Below are 22293 nucleotides of genomic sequence, written 5' to 3' on the forward strand. Positions count from 1 at the left end.
GGCTGAGCTATGTCTATTACTGCTCACTTTTTTCCCTCCTAGTACACACAAGGTGCTCAAAAGCGTTGAGTGAATTAACTATGCAATTCCTATTTTGATATTCTCTGTCCCATCGAGGAAGTTGACCTTAAGTCTAGAAACAATGGAACAAAAATCAAGAGCTATTTGAAACCCAAAGGAGATGAAGAAATGGAAAGCTCAGTTGTTTTTAAAAGAATGTGTGTCTCCAGGTGTAATTAAACAGTGCCCAGCCTACTCCCCTTGACGATATTAATGTGGCGTTCATGCAGGCAGTGGGAAGTCGGGCAAAGGAAGAAGACAAGATGATGAAGGGAGATAGGTTGACACTGTAAGAGTGAAGAAGCAGGGTTCCAGAAACAACTCACAACTATACATGATCTTTGTCCCAGACTGAATTTTAACAGCAACTATTTAAAGATGGTTTGAAAGCACATGGGCGAGGAAGCAGTGACGACCAGGAGCGAGTTCAGTAAGGTGAAGTCATAGCAGATGATCATCCAGTTCCTGTGTGATAGGGAAGCACAAGTCTGACTCCATGTTAGATCTGTTCCTTTAGCTCTAACCCTGTGCTATTTCCGGGGCTCAGTCATGCTGGTTCTGCACTTTTTGTAAAAGAATGCTGCCTAGAGCCTGAAATAGACAGGAGAGCCCATTTTCAAGGCTCTGATCTTTAAGGGTGTAAGACTTTCCCATTCACATAAAGATAAAAAAGTTGCGGAGTAGAAAATAATAGTCGCCTTGTTGGAGGCTTACAGGGACACCGTGATCTGACCTACGTGGACAGCTGCAAGAACAAACAATTCTGACACCAAAAGGTTTGCAGCAAGCAACCACATTCCCTCCCCTTTTTAGAATAAAAGGGGCCTGAATCCTGACTTGGGGAAGATGGTTCTCTAGGACATTAGTCCCCATCTTCTTGGCCCGCTGGCTTTCTGAGTAAAGTCATTATTCCTTGCCTCAACATCTTGTCTCCTGATATAACGGCTTGTGCTGTGGTGAGCAGAATGAGGTTGGTCTCAGTAACACCCGTTAGGTGAACTTACAGGACGGGAGATGGGAGGCTGTCATGGGCATGAAGTACATTGATTCCATCAAGACTCTTGGTAAAGCACCCCCACCCTCACCCCCACCCCCAGGATCATTGAGAGGGAGAGAATATGGGCTGCATTGCAGCCAAACACTGGTGTGGGCATGCCCAGCTCACCGCTGCCCTGCCCAGGGCTGATTCACTCCAATCCTATTTTTTTTCTGAGCTATTCTCTTTCAATGCTCACATATAATTATAATAATGATAGCTGACACCTAAAATACCCACGGTAAGGTGGGCACTGTTGGAAGAGTGTATTTAATCCTTACAACAGCAGTTTGAATTATGGTTGTTGCCATTTATCAGTTGAAGAAATTGAGTGTTGAAAGGTTAAGTAACTCGTTCAACGTCACAGGGTTAGTACGAGGGAGAGCGGGAATTTGAGCCCAGGAAGCATGGCCCCAGAGTCTAAACTCTTCATGCTGCCCTCCCACCCCTAACCCCGTGCTTCTAAGCTCTAGACCGCTCTCAGCCAGCAGGACTCTACAGTTCTGACTGGTGACCACTCCTGCTCTGTTCTGCAATGCTCTAAAGTAGGAGTTATTTGCCTTAATGTACAGACCCTCCAGGGATCCATGGAGAGAATTCAGAGGGTACTGTAAGCATTTCTTTCCATCATTAACGTGCACAACAGAGCGCAGTGGTAACAGCAGCATGTGCGAAGTTGTCACCCGTAGAAATCAGGTATTTTCATATTATGTTATTGTGGTGGCAGAGATCTCAAAACATCCTTGAAGCTCATCACTTTGAAAGTAGAGTGGTATTATACCTGCCACCAGATCTCATTCCTGAATGTTTTAACAAAAACACATGCATTATTATATCACATTTTAAACATGTTCTAAGTGTGCTACGATGTAACTGTGTTCCTTTTTAGCCCTACAAATTTTAGTTTATGCATTTAGAGCCTTACTTGTTGAAGGAGTCCGTAGGCTCCATCAGACTGCTAAAGGGCAGAGGCTGCCCCACGTTGTCTCAGTCACGTTTGTGCTGTGGTGTGTGTGGTTTACACCATGATGACTTCCCTTTATGGCATGTGTTTCGTGCTCAAGCAAATAGTTATGACTCAGAATGGCTGACAAAAGGCAAGTAATTGATGGTGCTGCCACAGCCACAAAGAGACAAAGGAAGCATGTCACACAGAACATTAAAATGTGCTTTCCGTGGCAGCAGTTTAAGTCGTCTTTAAGGATATAATAGAAGAAACACAGAGTATGGGTCAACGGGCAGAAAGGCTCAGGGGAGTCCTTTGATGTCCTCAGAGACCTCATAGACATGACTGTAGCCTGGGAGGGCCGTCCCACAGTGCCTGAAGAGTGGCTATAAAACACTCCTGGGAGGTATGGCATAAATTCAGGAGACAAGAATTGAAGGAAAGAATGATGGCCAATGTGTAATGCCCTGAGACTATTCCATAAAGATCTGAGACAGAGTTCACATTCTTAGGAACCCATCCCAGACTCAGGGATGTTTATGTAAGAGAGCTCTCCTCCCACCATGGAAGGTGGAGCCCAACACATGCCACGGGGTTCTGCTTTGTCCCTGTTCACTAACATCCATACACTCTACACCTCCCATGGAAGCTTCCAGACAGCACAAAGTAGCAGGCAGAAGAGACTTCTTCACCATTTCACTAAGATGGAAAGTAAGGTCAGAGAAGTTAAAAGAGTCATCCAAAGCCACATGCTGTATACATACTGCAGGTGAGAATGGATCCAGGTCCACTGTCTGCTGGTTCCATGTTCCTTGGCAAATTAACCAGATTTAGAATCCGGAAAGAACCCAGATTCTTTCCTTAAGAAGTCAGACTGGCTATTTATGAAGCCCTTTAAGGTTATGGTCCTGAAGTGTGAAGTATCCCCTTTCCTCCTCCAGCCAATAAAGCTTTAAGACTTTGTCCTGCACGGTGAGCCAGAGGCCTAGACGGATTCGTTACGACCACTGAGGGCAGAACTCTGAGAATTCTCCTGCCAAACCTTCTCCACCTCCCAGGGGGGTGACCAGGGGAGCTGGGGTTGTGCTGAGGGCACCAGGGGGGTTCAGAGGGTTTTGTTTCCCCTTGTAGAACAGAGGTTCAGATGTCAGCTCTGTCACCTGGATAAGCAATGTCGGGAAACTGACTTCACCTCTCTGAATATTACTCTCTTCACCTGTATTGCTAAAGATGTCCGAGAAGCTTACACGTCAAGCTGAGATGTAAAAGGAGGCCAATAAATGCTAGCCTTCCTTACAAGACATTAACCCTCTCAGACATTAACAGGAGTCTTTTAAGGTCACAGTCGTTTCCTACAATGAAGCCTAATGAGTTTTCCAGAAGAAATTCACTACTTTCCCTAAAAGAGCTGGGAAGAATTCAAGCACCTGTGGTAGCCACAAGAAAAAAATGCTGATATTGGACTTAACTCCCTGCGCAATTTCACCTTGAGGTAAATTCTCCCTCGATGCCCTGAAAACTAGGGCATCAGTCCCTCTATACCCTTGCAAAAGGCTCCCGTGCTCAAAAGGATTCTGAGGCATGAGCCTCAAACCCTCCTCAGCCTCCGCTGCCGTATCCCCGTCAGCAGCAACATGTGAATGAACCAAATTATCTCCAGGGCTGAGGGCGTGGGCCCCAGAGCGGGGCTCCGCCGTCAAAGGAGCCCAGCGTCATGTCCTCCACCCCCTTAGGAGGTGGCTGCTACTGTTGTAGGGCTGTGAGGGAGGAAGCCAGCCTGGAAATACCATGTAGGGAAGAAACTGTTCCATTTCGGTGTCAGGACTCTAAAATAGCTGCTAATAAGAAGCCTGCATACTGTGCCGCCTCACTGCAGACACCCACAAGGATGCCTTGACAAGCTGTTTGACTGACTCCTCGCAAGCCTTTCTTTGCTTTCCCTGCGCAGGCCGAGTCCCCACCAGTCCCCCACGCCGATACACAGCCATGCAGTGACAGCGAAGGCCAGCAGGGGTCTGCCGAGACTGCGGGACCAGGCAGGGAGCTCAGGTTCCTTGCAGGAGGCAGGCGTCGCTACTCTGATGTTGGCCTGTCCAGGTCCATGTCACAGCAATTCGTACTTGCTGCTTATTCCGTCTCTCTCTCTCCTCCTGTTGTCTTTGACGTTACTTACCCAGAGAATGGCCCAAGCCCACCTCCTAGGAGGAGAGGGTAGAGCCTGAAATGATATTTCATTTACCAGTTCAGAAATGCCATGGTTGAATGAATCTAGGCTCTGAGGATAAGGAGAATGGGATGTGACTGTATGATGGTGATTAAAAATCGAAGAGCTTTTCCCATTGGAAGTCCTAAAAATCCATTAACTACCATAGCATGACCTCCATCAAGAAAACAATGGGTCAAGTTTGAGAGAATTTTTAACAGCACCTGTTCTATTTTTGAAGCTTGGTAATTAAGATCTTTGATAAAGTTACCATTTGACTCTTAGTACAGATGAGGCCATGTTAGCTACTTGCTGTCATTGCTGCTGAGCAAGACCGATGTGATGCTTACACTTGGCAGTACCTCAGACTCACCTAAGAAACTTGTCAAAGACATAAATTCCCAATTCTCATCTCCAGAGATGCAGGATCAGTGTATCCAACATGAGGTCTGGTCATCAAGATTTTGAAGAAAGCACTTGGAGCTGTTTGGATGTATGGTCGAACCTGAGAGCCTATGCGGCAGGGAGCCTGGTAGCACCAGGTGAGGCAACACCGCTAGGCCTCCACTGGCATGACGAGAACTGCAGACGCTGTCTCACGGCTGGCCATCACAGAGCAACTTCAGGTTTCACGATTCTCTTAGTGGAGTCCAGTTTGGAATTTGTTTATCTCTGGTAAGTGAAATGCTTCAGGTTTCATGCCTGTCCTAAGTTCTTCTGACCACCAGCGGAGTGACCACCAAGAGAAGGTGCTGAAGCCCTGTCGAGGGATCGATCCTGGCGCTTTTAATGGCTTCGTATCTACACAGCATTAGGTTAGGGTGTCGGAACCGTCTCTTGTAGTTTTATCATTTTTTCAAATCTGGACAAATGGACCAAAGAGGAATGTGGACTAATTGCCAGAGGACAGAATTCTAAGAAAGTTTCATGGAGAGTGTAGAGATGACGTCAACTCATACTTGCACTTAGGAGCTATTTCCATCCTGAAGACCTACTATGGTAAACAGCATCTTTACTGCCGAAGACCGCTAAGGAGAACAGTATCCAGTCCTTCTCAGACCTTCCTTTTAGGCAATTATCAGCACCAGCAAGACCCTTGTGAGTGCCTAGCACTGTGTGAGGCCTTATGGAGATGAACATTAGAAGACGTACAGTCTGCCCAAGAAGAACCTGTAATCAGGTCACCTGGTCTTTGCTGTTGCTGCTGTTGGGGGAGATAGGTAAACAGGTTTTTATTTATTTAATGGAGGTACTGGGGATTGAGCCCAGGACCTTTTGCACGCTAGGCATGCACTCTACCACTGAGCTGTATCTTCCCCCAGGTCACCTCGTCTTGATTACAACTTCAGTCATCTGCAATAGTCTTTAAATTCAATGACACCTTCATCTGCTATTCTTCCTTTAAGATCCAGGCCAAATCTTATTTCTTCCAGAGAATTTTCCAGATTTCATCCCACATTCTAATAAAAATCAATTTATCTGTACTCCTCACAACATGTATCATACTGCCTAGCATCAGAGTGATTCATTTATGTCTCTTTTCCCCAGATTTGTGGCTTTCTTTAAGGAACAGAACATTTCTCACTCAGAAACTACATACTGAAGAGGCATGGCTAAAAATTATATATGTAGTACCATCTTGGACTAATTCAGTCATTTATCCATCCAAGGAGTTCTGTCCCTGACCAGAGGACAAAAACTGTGGGAACATGTGAAAAGTGTGAAGCATTATTAATATTCTGCCCACACATCTTTTTCCAACGCCTTCTTCAAACTGGTTCACATTTTGAGCCTGGGGAATCTCTCAGAGGTAACAGGGAAGCTAAGATAATTTCCTCTTGCTGAATACTCACTGGAGATGGAGAAAATCTACTCTCTTACTTAAGTAATCATCTTGTGTAGGCAGGGAAACTTTAATTGTAGGAGAACTATTATGTAAATGTAAGTTATTTAATTAAAAAGGAAAAAAAACTTCACAGGAAGTAGCTGTTCTAAAGAGGTGGGAGAACTTGTTTTCTTTACTGCAACTTATAAGTGGTTCACTGATAGATTTTGTAAATGACATATTAATCATCAAGAGAGATGGTGACTGTCTTCTACTTCCAGGAAAGGCAGAGTAACCGGAAAGAAATTTACCCTCTCACCTGGAACAACCAAAAAATGGCTTAAATATACATATATGAAACAATTATTTTCAAGACACTAGATAACAGGCAATGAGGGGTAATGATTCCTGAGAGATGAGAAACAAACATAGTCCTATGGCTGCCAAGCTTCATTCTTTGAAAGAGACAGAGGGCTTCAGGTGGGAGCCCAGCATGTTCCCTAAGTTGAGGAGATGGAGCTGAGAGTCAGTGGAGATCAACTAGAGCATAAAAGAAAGAATATCAGAGAAAGGAGAGCTGCACACAGAGAGAACTCTGAAGATCTATAGAGGGTGCCCCTCAAGTATGCAGCTGAGTATTGTGCGTGCATATCAATAGCTAGAGAAGAACTATCTAGAAAGATTAGCACCCAATGCTCACACAGGGCCAGGAATACTGCCAGCTCCCACGAAGCAGAGAGAAAACAGCCTCAATCATGGGGAACCAGGCATAGTACCTAGTAGACCTTGCCTCAGTAGGGGGAATCAATAAATATTAACAGCAGCACACAAAGGGATCAAACTGTTTCAAGGCAATATAACCTCATTCCAGAATAAAGCTCAAAAATATTTTTAGGAAAGCAAAATATCTAGCATCCAACAAGATAAAATTCACAATTTCTGCTCCAATTCAAAATTACCACGCATACAAAGCAGCAGGAAAATGTGATCCATGACGCTGTGAAAAATCAATCAGTGGAAATTGATCCAGGACTGGCACACATCAGAGAACTAAAAACAGACTGAAATGTTTATTATAAAGTCATTCCATATGTTTTAAAAGTTGGAAGGTATAAGAAAAAGGCCATATTATAAGAATGAAGACCTCAATATGTGAGATGAAAAATACATGGGAAGGGAATAATGGAAAACTAGACACCGCACAAGAAAAGATTATGGAAGATGAAGACAGAGTAACAGAAGCTATCCAAAATGAAACACACAATGAAAAGAGACTCCAAAAATATGAAAAGAGCTCAGTGAGCCATGAGACAGCTTCACGTAGCTTACTAAAAGGGAAATTGGAGTCCCTAGCAGGTATGTAGGAGGAACAGAAGAAATATTTCAACAAATAATGGTCAACATTTTTTTTCAAACTAATGAAAATTAAAACCCCGCAAATCCAAGAAATCCAATGAACTCAAGAAAAAAATCTTAAAAGCGGCTTGAGAAAAAAGAAGCATCACATACAGAAGAATAAAGATCTCCTCCTGAAAAATGCCAGCACTTTCATTTTGATCCATGATTAGGTGCCACTTTGATTTATTGTTCTCAACAGCCTTTGAAGGCAGGAGCTCACTGAGAATAGAGAAACAGAGGCCATGACGGTGCAAAAGGGGAGTTGGCATAGTTTTCCTCACTCTCCCCAAAGCCATTCACTTTTGCTTCCTTTTCACCTGTAGTAGAATCACAGTTTGCCTAGGTCTTCAGAAAAATCACTGATCTCTTCAAGTGAGGTCAGTCCTCAGTCCTGGCCCTTGTGTGGCCAGTGAGATACAAGAAGGAGTCTTTGGGGAGGAGATGTTCTGGTAAAGATTTACTTCCTGATGAGAGGAAGATGTGCCAGTAAGAATCATCTTTCTCTGCAGCCATCTTGCCCCCTTCCTCTTCCAGCTGCAGTTTTGACACGTTTAAAGTTGCTGCAATCTTCTTTCAGTTGTGAGGAAAAAAACCAAGAAAATATCAAGTGCCAATACATTGCTCTGACACTGGAAAGCTTCTGCACCAATCAGAACCTGCCCACCTGGGAACTTCGTGTCATGCAAACCAAAGTAACTCCCTCTCTGCTTAGGCCACTGCTGGCAGCTACATGCTAAATGCATTCCTAGCTGATAGAATCATAAAGTCAGAGAAGGGGTAACAGAGACTTGGACCCTTTTCTTTAGGACCGCGGTTTGATGCTCTTTCCTCTATACTCCAGCTGACTCTGTGTGGCTAGCTTCCTTTTTTAAGGGTCTCTGCCTCAGTGATGCAAAGATAAGGAATGTCGCAGGCACGAGAAGGCTGAGGCTGACTGCTTCAAAAATGGGTTTAAAGGGGGAGACAGTACCTGCTGAAGGTACCTCTCAGTACTTTGCAGAGTCAGAATCCTCCTGGCCCATCCACATCTATGGGCTCTCGCCTGCCTTCCGTCCCTGCACACCTGAGGGCACACTTAATTTCCGCATGTAGTACCTCTATGTACAAAGTGGATGGGCTCTGGATTTCAGGAATATGAGACTCAGAAGACTGGAAAAACAAGAGGATTTATCCCACCTCCTGTTGATGGATTTTACTTGGGAAATGGACCCGGACAAAGGACCTCCTGGCTAGCTCTTCTGTGCGGGCTTTGGCCACTTTCTATAGCCCTTCTTTAAAGGCCACACATTCCAGTGATAGATTAAAGACTCCGAGGAGTTCCACAGTGATCACAGATCTCTTTTACTAGTGGACACCCTCTGACAGCTCATGGATCCAGTCTGAGGGACACTGCTCTAGGCCAATCAAACATGCACAGCACTGGAGATCTGGGGATCTGCTGGGCGGATCTTCCATAAGTTGCCAGAACGCCATCTGACATGTCACTTTCTGGCATAAAACGCTCAGTGGCTTCCCACTGACAAAAGGACTAAGTCCAAAGTCTTTGGCACGGCAAACAGACTGCCGGGAAATCTGGTAATAGCCTAGATAGCCTACTTTTTTAGCCTCAGATAGACACAAAGGAGTCCCCATCCCCCGGCCACACATCATGATGTTTACACTGTCATCTCTCTTCATATGCTACCTTCTATGCCAGGAATCCCTCCCTCCCCTCCTGGCCCATGGCCTTCTTGACAATAGGACAATGTTGGGTCCATATCTCAAACACCAGCTTAAATGTCATGCCTCTGTGACCCCTGCTCTGATTCCCAAAGTAGGCTGGTGGCTTCCTCTTTAGGGTTCCTAGTGCATATTTTTATTACAGTATTTATCACATTATTCCAAGTCTAAAAACTCTGCCTTTCTGATTTAGTACCACATCTAGCATGTAGCAGCTACTTCGTTCATGTGTGTTGAATGAACGAAGGAATGAATGAATGGACACTTGTCTACTCTCTCGCAACTCCAAAGTTTACGTAAAAGGTTCTTAGGGAGGCTCGAATATAAATTAAGCCAATTTAGAATCTTGAAACAACTTATGCAAATCTATTTTAATATAGAATTAGTCTGAACTCAATATTCTGATTTCTCTCCGACAGACAGGTTCCCCTGAACTGAGCTCTCTCTAAGTGTTGTATGAGGCATAAATTGAAGATGATTTCATAGAATAAGCAACCTCACATTTCTGGGGTCACTTTAATCAAGAGAACCCAAACAGAGAGGTCTGTGATTGTTGATGTGAAAGTTGGGAGTCACCGTGTGAGTATATATTGAGGGGGAAGATAACAAAATGGTATATGCAGAGGAGAGTTAGTGACATACAGGATATTCTTCTTGGAAAAAGGAATTGTGTTGTCTCTCAAAATGAACGCTGTGCCTGGTTTTAAGGGTTCTAGGCAAAGTATATTAGAGGAAGTTTTTCTACTATGGTATTAATGCAAATAAGTTTTAGCTCTGTGCTCTCTACTGGAAATAAATTGTGTGAGATAAGGATGTCCCTATATCTCTGGTTTTACTTCCTGAAGTCAGTGCTCCTAGACTTATAGCCAGGCCTATCTGCAAATCTGAGTAGCTTCTGTATTCATCAACAGGGTCAAAAAGACATGTGCATAAGGCTGCTCCTTATATGCGTCCTGTTCAGCCCACCTAGTATGTGCTGTGCAGTCTGCCAGTTTGCGCAGATACAAAGATGTATCAGACTTGTCCTCTCCCTGCTCTCATATCAGTGACAAGACATAGCTATGAGCAGATTTCCAAGAGGCAAGGTGCTCTATGCCATAATGCTTCTGTATATGAAGTATGGAGGGGTCACAGATTTGTGAGCTGTCACTCTGCTTGGAGGATGTCAGGGAGGAGGTGAAACCGAAATTCTCTCTTAAGAATCAGCAGGCAATCACCAGGCAGATGCACTGCTGCTCTTTGTAGAGGGGATGACATGCCATTTTAAACAACTGAAAACATGTGTGGAATGAGCCAAGCTCAACCTACCTACTCAACTATCTATCTATCTACCTACCTATCTATCTACCTATCTATTTATCTACTTACCTACCTATCTATTTATCTACCTACCTACCTATCTATCTATCTACCTACCTACCTACCTACCTATCTACCTACATACCTATCTAGAAATGTTCACATTATATTCCTTAAAAAATAAGCACATTCTTTTTAAAGATCAAGGTATGAAAGTTAACTATTGATTATTTCTGATGTGCTTGTCCAGTTCTTAGATTACCTAAGCCTTCTTCTCTCCTCCATGGTTCAGAACTTTATTTTCTAGTTCACTATCCTCCTTCCTCCAGGGTGGGCAGCGCAAAGGATGAGATACTGAAGTTCAAAATCATTCTTTTTGCTACTTGTTTTATCAGCTTATTTTAGGACAAACCATCTTATTTTCTCTCTACAGTTCATTAACTGTATTGAGCACCTGAAGATAATTTCTGAACCTGTTGTTTGTATCATTTTAACACTAGGATTCTGACCATGGCCTTGCTTAGCCAAGAAATAGTCATTTGTTTCTTTAAAGGTCCACTATTCATCGATTTGCCTAATCTGCTTCCTTTTCTTTTCTTTCTTCAGTGAAAGATGAATTAAAGAATGGGATTTCTTACCCCATGCCACCATAAAACTAAAGCCTTGAGAACAAGACTTAGAAGCTAGGATTTCAGATGTTTGGGGCTCTCGACTCTCCTACGGATCACATTCATTTTAAATGCATGTTGGACCCAAGTGGTGAAAACCACCACAGTGCACATTAAAAAAAAAAAAATTCAGTGGATCCACTATGGCATAGTAATGACCAGATAGCATGAGATCCTAGGTCTCTGACAGGCGGAATGTGACAGAAATCTGGTTCAGATGCTTCCTAAATGCCAGGCTTCGCCAGTGGAGGGAAGGAATAAAGATGAAATAGAAGACTGGTACTGTGGAGCTGCTAATTAAAACAATTCAGAGAACATAAATGCTGGAGTAATTTTGGACCTGCCACATCAGGCTGGTTTCCATGCAAATGCAGTGTTCCGATTTCTTCCTTCTTTGGGAAGATATAATTAGCTCAGCTGCAACAGGGTGGAAGCCTTGAGGCAGCCGTTTCCCGAGGCTGCCAGCGCCCCTTTACAGAGGAGCAGCTGCCGCCCGGCCCTCCTGCCATGACTGCACGGAGCTGGGGCCACCCCACAAGGCTGCTCCCAAGGCACCATGAGCAGAAGGCTCAGGCTGCCAGTGGGACTGGTTCTTGCTTAAAGATAAGGGACATGTTACTCCTCAGTCTAGTTGACTCCAGGCCCAGTCAGCATCCTTCCATATGAGACAGCCTTGGCAAACACAAAAGTCCTCCCCCATTACTGTGGCGGAAAGGCCATTTAACATCGGCCATGACTGCTCACGTCAGCTACAGAGACTCCCCACCTTGGAGCGTGTGGGCTTTTGGAGAATTCAGGAAAAGAATAATGAAGAAAATGTGTCCACAAATGATAAACCCCAGCTTACAGAGAACACGTTCCCCAGCTGCCATGATGGAGAAGATGAAGAGACGCCATGTTGAGGGGGAGAGGTTCAACACCAAGCTTGTGGACAATCCAACAGGTGGGTAACTCATGTGAAAGTCAGAGTGTCCTGGCAAGTAGCCACTGCAAGATGTGCTGAAGGCACCTGCCAGAAAAGGGCACCAGCTGCCACCTGTCCATTTGACAAACTCACCGGAATGGACTCCACCAACAGACTTTTGACATTTGAATAAGCAAAAATATTCTACAAATAAGTTCTGTGACAATGTATGGAACCAAAAAGTGGACCACCAGCTTGAAATTTTAGAGAAGGCAAAATAAAACATAACTTCTTAGTTTTCCTAGGCTACTGTCAATTGTCAGGTTCCTTTTTCCCGGCTCCCACCCATGCCCACCTATCACAGAGGCCAGCGCAAGGCTGGTTCTTCCTCCTCCTCCTCAGTGGGATGAACCAAGTGAACACACAAACCCCGCAGCTGCAACTGAGTGTTGACCACGGGGGTAGCGGGCAGGCAGAGGCATTAAATCAATGTGGCATCTGAAGCACATTTCTTAACTTTTTTTGGGGGGGGGTGTACATTAGGTTTACTTACTTATTTATTTTTGAAGTGGAGGTACTGGGGATTGAACCCAGGACCTCACACATGATAAGCACAGGCTATACCACTGAGCTACATCCTCCCCCTGAAGCACATTTCTTAATGACTGGGCTAGGCTCATGAAGAATATTTAACAAATCAAGGAACGGGGAAGCCTTATTCCCTCCAATCAATTCAGAAGGAAATGCTTGAGGAAAACGTCACCTAACTGGAGGACTTTCTTTCATTTGGTAGGTGCCAAATGACGGCATTTCTGTAATACCTAAACGACCAAGGCTAACTTCTTACATCCATAATGGTGGTCATTGTTTTGCTAGTGTTTTTTTAGGCTTTTGTATTGAGACATAATTCATATACCATAATATTTACACTTTTAAAGTATACATTCAATGGTTTTTAGTATATTTGCACATAATACTAAACAACCATCAGACCATACAATTCTAGAACATTTTCATCACCCCCAAAGAGATTCCATATCCAATACTCCTCATTCTCCACTGCCCCCCAGCTCCTGACAACCACTAACCTAATTTTCTGTCTGTATGGACTGGCCTGTTCCGAACATTCCATAGAAATGGAATCACGTAGTAAGTGAACTTTTGTGCTTGGTTTCTTTCACCTTCCATAATGTTTTCAGGGTTCATCCACGCTGCAGCCTGACTCAGTACCTCATTCCTTGTAATTGTGAATATAGTCCATGGTGTGCATGACCGCATTTTATTTATCTGTTCACCAGTTGATGGACACTTAAATTGATTCCACTTTTTAGCTATTATGACTAATGCTGCTATTTCATTCACGTTCAAGGTTTTGTGTGTGTGTGTGAACATATGATGTCAATTCTCTTGGGTATAGACCTAGGAGTAGAATTGCTGATGACTCTGTGTTGAACATTTTGAGGAACTGCCAAACTTCTTCCAAAGCAGCTGCAACACTTTTCATTCTCACTGGCAGTTTACGAGGGCTCCAACTTCTCCACTTCCCCGTTAACACTTGTTACTGTCTGTTTTGCCCAGTGGATGTGAAGTGGCACCTCACTGTGGTTTTATTTACATTTCCCTAATGACTAACAATGGAGAGCATCGTTTCATGTGCTTATCGGCCATTTGCATATTTTCTTTGGGGACACCAAAAGAAACGTAAATCCTTTGCCTATTTTATAATTGGGTGATTTATCTTCCTATTATTGAGCTTTCAGTCTTTTTCCTCTGAATTATTTTTCTAGAGATTGCGGAAAAGGACATTAAGTTCCACCTGTCCAGTCCCAGCTTTGAGAATGAAGCATAACTTTATTGATTTGGATAATGATAAGGTTGAACACATTTATTGAGTGCTTATTATTTTGTGCCAAGGACTCTAAAAATTTTATTAACTCACTGAAAGGAGAAAGAAAGGGAGATCTGTTGCTTGCGCCACGTGTTTCTTCCTTAGATACTCATCAAGATTAGCAAAGATTTTCTTAGGGAAGAACCCATGTGTACCTTTGTCTCCAGAGACAGGGAGACGTCCCCAACCCCACTTCCTACCAAGGAGGCAGCGCTAACAGAGGAGATGCAGCCATGAGTAGGTGCCCCCTCCCCGCCATGTTCGACATATCTAGAACAAAATACTCATCCCTAGATTCAGACAGGTAATCTGCATCTCTGTTTTGAACACTTGATGTTATGATGACGCCCACGTTTCCTGCAAATACACTCAAGAAAACCCTTTTCAACTGCGTCTCCACCCTTTCTTGATACACAAAATGTGGACAATGCTTATTAAGGCGACAGAGGAAGAAACCCCACAGAACAAGCTACAGAAGAATACGCAGCAAGGGAATGGATTCCTCGTCTTAGACTAACTGTGGAGCAGTAAGCCCCGCTGAAGTGTTGAGGCGCTGGAGGGGCGTGCGGCTGCGGGGAGGAGTACGGGACACGCGCTGGGGAGGCTCCCCCTCAGGGACACACCATGAAGGGCAGAGCAAAGTGAGGACAGATAAGCCCCCCACCAGCCCTGCTCTGCTGTGAAAGTTAGTTGAGCTGTATGTTTTATCCTCTTAGGCTATTTATTTCTACAACATTTCTTTCTCTTCCTTCCTATATCCCTCTGCCCTTAAAAATCAAGCAAAACAACAAGTAAACAAAATGGAGGGTTTGCGGTGGTAGAACACCACCCCAAACCTTCAGCTTCAACAGCATGACCTCCAGGTTTCCAGAAATGTCCCTCTGCTCTCATACCCCGGCTCTGAGATCTCAGTTAATAAATTGAGGATGCCAAGGGGGCCAGTTCCAGGTACTCGGTGAACCTGGATGATTGTCTGTAACTCCAGCCCTTAGTGCGGTGGAGCCCCAGGCAGGCTAGATGGGACTCTGGAGGAGCAGGTAGGACTGAACCTCTCCCATCGTACCAGGATGGCCACCAGCCAATCTACTTTCAACCGAGATGGTTCTGGGTGGGAACTTCCAAGGTCTTAGTGCATTTTCATTTACAGGAACAAGTTCAGTTTAGGTCAAGCTTCAAACAAAGGCTCCAGGCATAATTTCACAGGAGCAAATCCAAACCTCAAAATCCTTTAACCTCATGCCCTCCAGGAATGTCCCCCAGCCCCTGGGTGCCCCTTGCAAAACTCTCATGCTGAGAACTTTTCTCTTGGACGTATCACATGTGGCTCTGGAGAGCCATGGAAAGAGTGGGACGGTGATGCGGGCTGAACTCTGTCCCCCTAAATTTACATGTAGAAGCTTTAACCCCTAGTATGCCAGAATATAGCTGTATTTGAAGATAGGGCCTTTAAAGAGTAATTAAGCTAAAATGAGGCTGCCATGTAGGCTCTAAACCAGTCTAACTGGTGTCCTTATAAAAAGAGGAAATCTAGACACACAGAGAGACTAGGGATGGACGTGCACAGAGAAGAGACCACGTGAGGACCATCGCGAGAAGGCGCTGTCTGCAAGCCCAGAAGAGAAGCCTTGGAAGAAATCAACCAAGGTCACCTTGACCTTGGACTTCTAGCCTCCAGGACTGTGAGAAAATAGCTTTCGGTTGTTTAAGCCACTGAATCTGCGGTATTTTGCTGTGGCAGCCCTGGCAAATTAATTTAATGAGGGCCCCCCGGGAAGGAGGGCCTGGGGCGCAGCCACTCACCCGGTAGTAGTCGGTGCTGTACACGTCCCGGGACATGCCGAAGTCCCCGATTTTCACCAGGAGGTTCTCGCCGACCAGGCAGTTCCGAGTGGCCAGGTCTCGGTGCACGAAGTGCTGGGACGCCAGGTAGACCATGCCCGCGGCTATCTGCTGGGCGATGTGCAGCATCTGCGACTGCGTCAGCTCCGTCGGAGGGTTGCCTTCGGCCATCAGCACGGCGTCAGGTCCGTGTGCCCTGGGGGGGACAGAGGGTGCTGCTGGAGCCTCGGCTCTTTGTTGCCGGGGCGCTTTGCCCCACAGCAGCTGCTGGTGCGGAAAGATGCTGCCTGACTTAGCAAAAGAGGAGGGAAAGATGTTCCACCCACAGTGTTACCTCTAAAGCCCAAAGAGCACCTGGGCTTCATTTCCCAGAAAGGCTAGAATTCCCGAGGCCAGGTGGGACACACAGACAGTTTTACATTTTAGGGCTCTGAAGCTAAGCTGGGGTCAGGCACTGGCTGGATCCCAGGACCCAGAAAAGCAGTTGGCGGCTGACGTAAAAACAACAACAACAACAACAACAACAAAACAAATTAAAAAACCCCAAAATCGAAATAAAAGACTGAGGAGAGTTTGGCTCTCCTGGAGCCACAGCTCACTGCACCCCAGCGGGAGCCCACCCCTCCCCACCAGCCCCAGAGCCGGGCAGCCCTGGTCTCCGCAACTCCACCTGCTTTGTGGCCCGCCATGGTTTCAAGCTGCCCTCATTTTCCCCAAGCCCAACTCGGCAGACTCCCAGGGCATCCTCACCTGGGGCGTTCATTTCCAGGGAAGAATACCATTTCCTTCGGCCACCCCTGCCCCCCGCCGCCAGCTCAAGAGCACTGGCCACCACAGAGGAGAGCTCTTTTGAATCACAACACATTTATTCTTTTAATCCATATACTCTGGGGTGGGGAGTGGGGGGCCTGGGGCCGGAGTATGGTATTTTATATCATCTTTTTCTCCCATCTTACACACCCAGCCTTTTCCCAGTTGTGTGACAACTTAAGGCATCGTATCTTAACACTGGCATGTGCTTCAGGGAGGGAAAAGCCTCGGGGCTCTCTCCAGCTCTTCAAACTCTCACTGGAGTAGGAAGTTCTGCAGTGCAGTGGCCAAGGCTCTGGGTTACCAGAACAGAATCTGATCTCCCTCTAACACGCCGTCTGGGACCTCAGGTAGGCTACAGAACGTCTCCGGGCCTGTCTCCTCATCTGGAAAGCGGGGAGTGCTGCCTGCACCTTCCTCATGAGCACATAAGGGACGGGAGGGGAAATCGAGAGTCTGCTTGGATGGTGCTTTGTGGGCATTCGTTGGAAAGCCAAAGAAAGGCTTTACGAACAAAGTTTTCTTTAAAAAAGAATTGGAGGTGGGGGTATAGCTCAGTGGTAATATGCTTGCCTAGCATGTAGGAGATCACACCTGGGTGTGATCCTCAGTACCGCTATTAAAATAAATAAATAAACCTAATTACCTGCCCCCACCAAAAACAAATAAATAAAATTGTTTAAAAACTTAAAAATTAAAAAAAAAAAAGAGTTGGAGTGGTGATATGAAAACACAAGCCATCCTTTGTGCGTTTCTTTTTGTGGTTGGCCTGTGACAGGGCTCTCAGGGCCGGCCCGTCCACCTCACTAAAGATTTCTCAAAGCCCAACCCCTGCGAGCACTATGGGGACAGAGGAAAGTGACAGCATTTTCACTTATCACAGGAGACAAAGCTCTTAGGTGACCTCAACACCAAGAGAGGGACCTAGGGATGCACAAAAATGATGGGAAATCCTGAAACATCCAGAGAACGCAGGCCAGGGAGACACCACCAGAGAGTTAGCTCCAAGGGGGAAATAAGTGATTGATTGGCCACAGGCTTATTTTAGCCCCAGAAACCCGGATTCCTCCAGGAATCTGTCTGTTGCAGAGACTCCGGGGTGAACAAAGGTTAGAAGCCAGTGCACAGGGCCACCTCCATGTAAAGCCCCGGTCCTCCGGCCCTACACACTGCAGCGCCAGGAAGAAGGCGCCCTCCAGGCCCTCTGCCCTCTACACCACCCCCTGCGTTGGGGGGGGCACTTTTTTAACCAGCCGTTTCCCTTGCTTGGTTCTGGGTATTTGAACAAGGCTTTTAACTGAAGAAGCCTTTGGATGCTTTTCTTGAGCAGAAAGTCCTGCTGTAAAAAGAGGGCAGGCAGTGGAGTCTTCTCGACAAGTTCTTAGGAGGAGCATAAACAGAGTTGACAATAGCCCTCCGCTTCACTCCACAGGCTACCCTGCAGCTTTTGGAAATAAAAACATATTTCACCTCTTCCGGGGGGAGGGGGGGGCTCACCAGTGCCCTGACCTGGGGAGCGGGGAGCAGGCTCAGCGGGACTCTGGTGGCCGTGGGCTCCCAGTGTGGGTGATTAGCCATACTCTGCTGGCTCCAGAATCCCATAGGATGCTGCTTTCCTTCTGTTTTTGTTTGTTTGTTTGTTTTTTTAACCAGCCACCAGTCAAGAGGAAGAATTGATGTGGTTAAAACTATGGGTTTTGCAGCTGGGAGCTGTGGGTTTGAACCTCGGCTCTCTCACTCACTAGCTGTGTGACTCAGTTTCTTTAACTGTAAAATGGGGATGACGTCAGTAACAGTCGATTGTTTATGCAAGTTAAGAACAGTTAAAATGCTTAGAAAGACTCAATAAATAGCTGTTAATGCTTGAAAAAGGCCTTCTCTCTCTTACTCTCACTGGAAGGGAGTTCAGGAGAATTCTAAGAGGAAAAATGCTAATCTCCTTGAAAGCAAAGACCGTGTTTTTCTCTTTATCTCCCAGCTAACTGAGCATAGGGCCTGGCCATGTTGGTACTGGGTGTATGGCTTTTAAATGAATAAAAAACATGGATGGATAATTGTAGACCTCTGTTTTTATAAGGCAGTTCCAATGACATTTGGGGACACATTCATGGCAGTGTAAGGGCTGGGCTCCCTTCCAGAAAGAGAAGACAGACTGCTGTTCTCTGCACACCCTTGTACCTGAGAACCTGACTCTTGGCATGGAAAACCTCTCCTTCCCAGAGTTCAGTGGACTCTGAAATCAAGTGGAGGAGGTTTTCAATGGCTTCACACTCACAAGGGGCCAAAGGAGAACGAGGAGCCTGCTGCTTCTGGAAGCGGGGAAGGAGAGCTAGGGAGAAGCTGAAGGGGCTGAAAGTGAAAGAATCAATTTACACTCACACACACACACACTCACTCACACGCACACACACACACTCTCACACTCACACACACATTCTCACATACGCGCGCACGTGCACATGCACACTCACACGCACACTCACATGCACACACACATGCACACACACTCTCACACACACACGCACACACACACACGCAGCCTGAGCGCACAGAGGCATTTCATCCCATCCAGGTGACTGTATTTGAATGTATTACACTATAGTTTTGGGAAGGCATCATTTTTGATTAGGGAAGTAGCCTAAAACATGGGAACACGGGAAAACTATTTCTCCAATAAGCAGCTAGAAATCAACTGAAAGCAGCTTCCTTTCTTTCTTTCACATTAGAACTGATGAGACAATGTACAAAAGCCACCACTGTCCTCTCTATCACCCATGCATGTGTACTCATGAGGCTGGAGGTGGTCAAAATCACCCAAACTGTGCAAACCATGTGATGCCATTTCTAATCACAGCGCCACACTGTCCCCACGCTGTTCTCTCAGCAATTGGCCCATTACTTCAGCTGTACAGTCCCTGAACCTTCCAGCGGCTGCATGCAGCTACCGATGCCGATCTCTCTGGAAAGTCCTCTTTGGTGCCTGTAGACACTGGAGGAGGACAGAGAGGTCTGGGTGTTGCCGTAACACAAAAGATGTAACTTCCCCAGGATTACAGCTCCCTCGACTGAAATAAAGAGGAAAATGTGTCAGAGAAGCAGGCTTGTGGGGACAACATCTAGTGATGACAGCAGTCCTGCCACCAGTCCTGGAGATGGATGTGATTATAACTCTTTTACAGGTGAGGGAACTGAGGCTGGTGAGGAACATCTTCCCTGTTTCTCCTAAATTACGCTTTCTACCAATAAATCGAGGCCAGCAATTTGCTCATCTTTCAAAGATTAGTTACATTTGAAAGGAAACAGCACATGAGAGCTGGACATGACTTCAAGAGGATGTAACTCAGCCCCACCTAAGAGTGAAGGTGGCTGAGGCGAAGAAGGCTGGGGACATACCCACGGGATGCTCTGATGCAGAGCAGGAGGGAGCACCGGGGTCCCCCAGACTTCACTGCTGGGACCTCCCACGTTTTCCATTGTTGGAGATCTCAAATGCGGGGCTGCACGGGTTTCTCTGCGTAATGCAAACAAGAGCATCACTCAGTTTCCTCCACCACGGAGTGTCTAGAGCAGCACCTAGGAAAGGTGCCCTCCCCCTTGGTGGCAGCAGGACAAGAATGCCCATCCTGGGCTCCAGCAGGGAGACCACTGACTTCCTCTGCCCCATCAAGCTCAGCGCTCCTATGGGTTCTCTCGCCAAGCAGCTGGCATACGAGGAGGCATCGTCGCTGGCAGAATTCTAGCTTCTGCTTATTGAAAACGTCCTACTCGCTCCTAGGCTAAGAGTTATTCTAGTTATTCAGTCCTTGTGACTACTCTGCTGACTCCGTAATATCACCAGAACAGCTAAGAGACTTGTTCAAGGTCATGTAGCTAATAAAGGCCAGAGCAGAGGTCCAGCTTCAGCGGGACATCCCGCCTGTGTCCCTGCTGTCTCTCCAGGAGACACTGAGCTCTGGTCCCTTTTACTTCGCATGTTTTCCTCATGGTTTCAAAGCAGCTTAATGTCCCCCCACCCCCGAAGTTATACTCACCCTAAGTCATCTCTCACTTGCGGTGTCTTGTGGCCCCTCCCAGGCCCCCACCCCCACCCCAAGGACGGGACTTCCTGAGAACCGACTGCCGAACCAAGACCCAAAATTAGGTCGGCGCTAGAAATCCAAGTGAAACTCTGTTTAACAATCCCATGACTCCCTTTTGGACACATTTTCTCTTTCCCTGCTCTGCCACCTTCCAGTGACCCCCGCTTGTCATAAAACCCCCCGAGTTGAAGCTGTCCTTCTGTCCACGACATCAGGGACTCAACAAAAGCCACAGTCCGGAGTCTTCAACGTCATGTCAAATGAGGTTTTACCTCCTTCCTTCTAGAGGTTTTGCTCTTTTGATTCTGCTCTCACTCAATCCTCTGACCTCCTGACCACCTTGTTCTCTCTGTCCTCAGAATAAAGTCCAAACACTCGCCTTTCCAGGCCTCCTGTCTACTTTTCTACCTCCTCTCACCCTGGTTTCTCGCAATGCTGGCAACTCCAGATTCTCCACTGTCGCCTGACCAGACCGTTCACTGTGACTCCTTGGTGCCTAAGCTCTGCTGTTTCCTTGGCCTGAATACCATCCTCTTATCCACCTGGCATACTCCTACAGGCCCTAAGGCCCATCTCAAATGCCCATGCACATACCATTAACAAACAAACCTTCATAGCATAGCATCACCTTATGTTGTTCGTTGATTAAGGAAAAGGGCCTCAGTTTCTTTCTCGGTGGCAGGCACTGGTGTCGTCACCAGGCCAGGCTGTTCCGGACACAGGTCTGGGGCCCCCTGGTCCCTCCCCGGAGCTCGGCATCCTCACCCTCAGGCTGTCTGGAGCCCGCCGCCCAGCTCGCCCCGGGCGCTCACGTACCTGAGGAACTTGTTGAGGTCCCCGTGCTTCATGTACTCGAAGACCATGATGAGCGGGTCGCCCTCCACGCAGACGCCGTAGAACTTGACGATGTGCTCGTGCTGGAGGTTGGTCAGTAGCTCGGCCTCGCGGTGGAAGTCCTTGCGTGCGTTGTCGCTGGCGTCCTTCAGTGTCTGGGGACGGAGGGCAGACGGGGGAGAAAACCAACACACCTTAAACTGAGGACGTGAGAGGGAAGCTGCATCGAGGAAAAATTCCTTCCGTGGGCCTCAAAGCTTCTGGATGGGAAGGAAATTCATCTCATTTACAACCCAAAAGATTGAAAAAAAAATGGCCCAGTTCCTGAGGAAATGGTTAGTGTATGAATAACCGAGAAGAAGTGCCTACGGGTGTACAAAGCTGCACAGTTTACGAAGCACTGGCACAGACATTCTCTCATTAAATGACAGACAGGAACTTTTTAGCATCTTCGTCACTTTTAACCCTGGTCTGGCCCCAGGTATGACCTCGGACTCCTCTCCCGTTTTGGTGTCCTTCTGTTTTCTAAGATGCTCCACGCATCTCTGCTCGTCTGACCTCTGTAAAGTTTGATAGTACGGGAATATTCAGCAGAGAGAAGAGCATAATGAACCATCATGTACGCATCTTCCAGTTCTGACAAGGACCACTCTCCAAAAAGCCTTCCCCAACTTGCGCCTGCATGCACTGCCGGCTCGGAAACATCCCCGCCCTGTGAGATCAAGAAGGCCAGTCACGCTGCCACAAAGACAAAGTCCAGGAGCATGCCAGCTGGCCTCTGGTAC

At 46.4% G+C, this 22293-nt stretch overlaps 1 protein-coding gene across 5 annotated transcripts in view; it reads right to left on the bottom strand.

The window, feature by feature from the left end:
• NTRK2 (neurotrophic receptor tyrosine kinase 2) overlaps positions 1 to 22293 on the bottom strand; it is a 327821-nt gene that overhangs the window by 47125 nt on the left and 258403 nt on the right. For all 5 annotated transcript variants that reach the window (XM_064490120.1, XM_064490118.1, XM_064490117.1 and 2 more), the window contains 2 exons: positions 21491 to 21663; positions 15747 to 15981 (listed from right to left, as the gene is read on the bottom strand). In XM_064490120.1, coding sequence (XP_064346190.1) covers positions 15747 to 15981; positions 21491 to 21663 — 408 coding nt within the window. The remainder of the gene's footprint in view (positions 1 to 15746; positions 15982 to 21490; positions 21664 to 22293) is intronic.

Source organism: Camelus dromedarius, chromosome 10, assembly GCF_036321535.1.
Source record: "Camelus dromedarius isolate mCamDro1 chromosome 10, mCamDro1.pat, whole genome shotgun sequence".
Classification (NCBI taxonomy): domain Eukaryota; kingdom Metazoa; phylum Chordata; class Mammalia; order Artiodactyla; family Camelidae; genus Camelus; species Camelus dromedarius.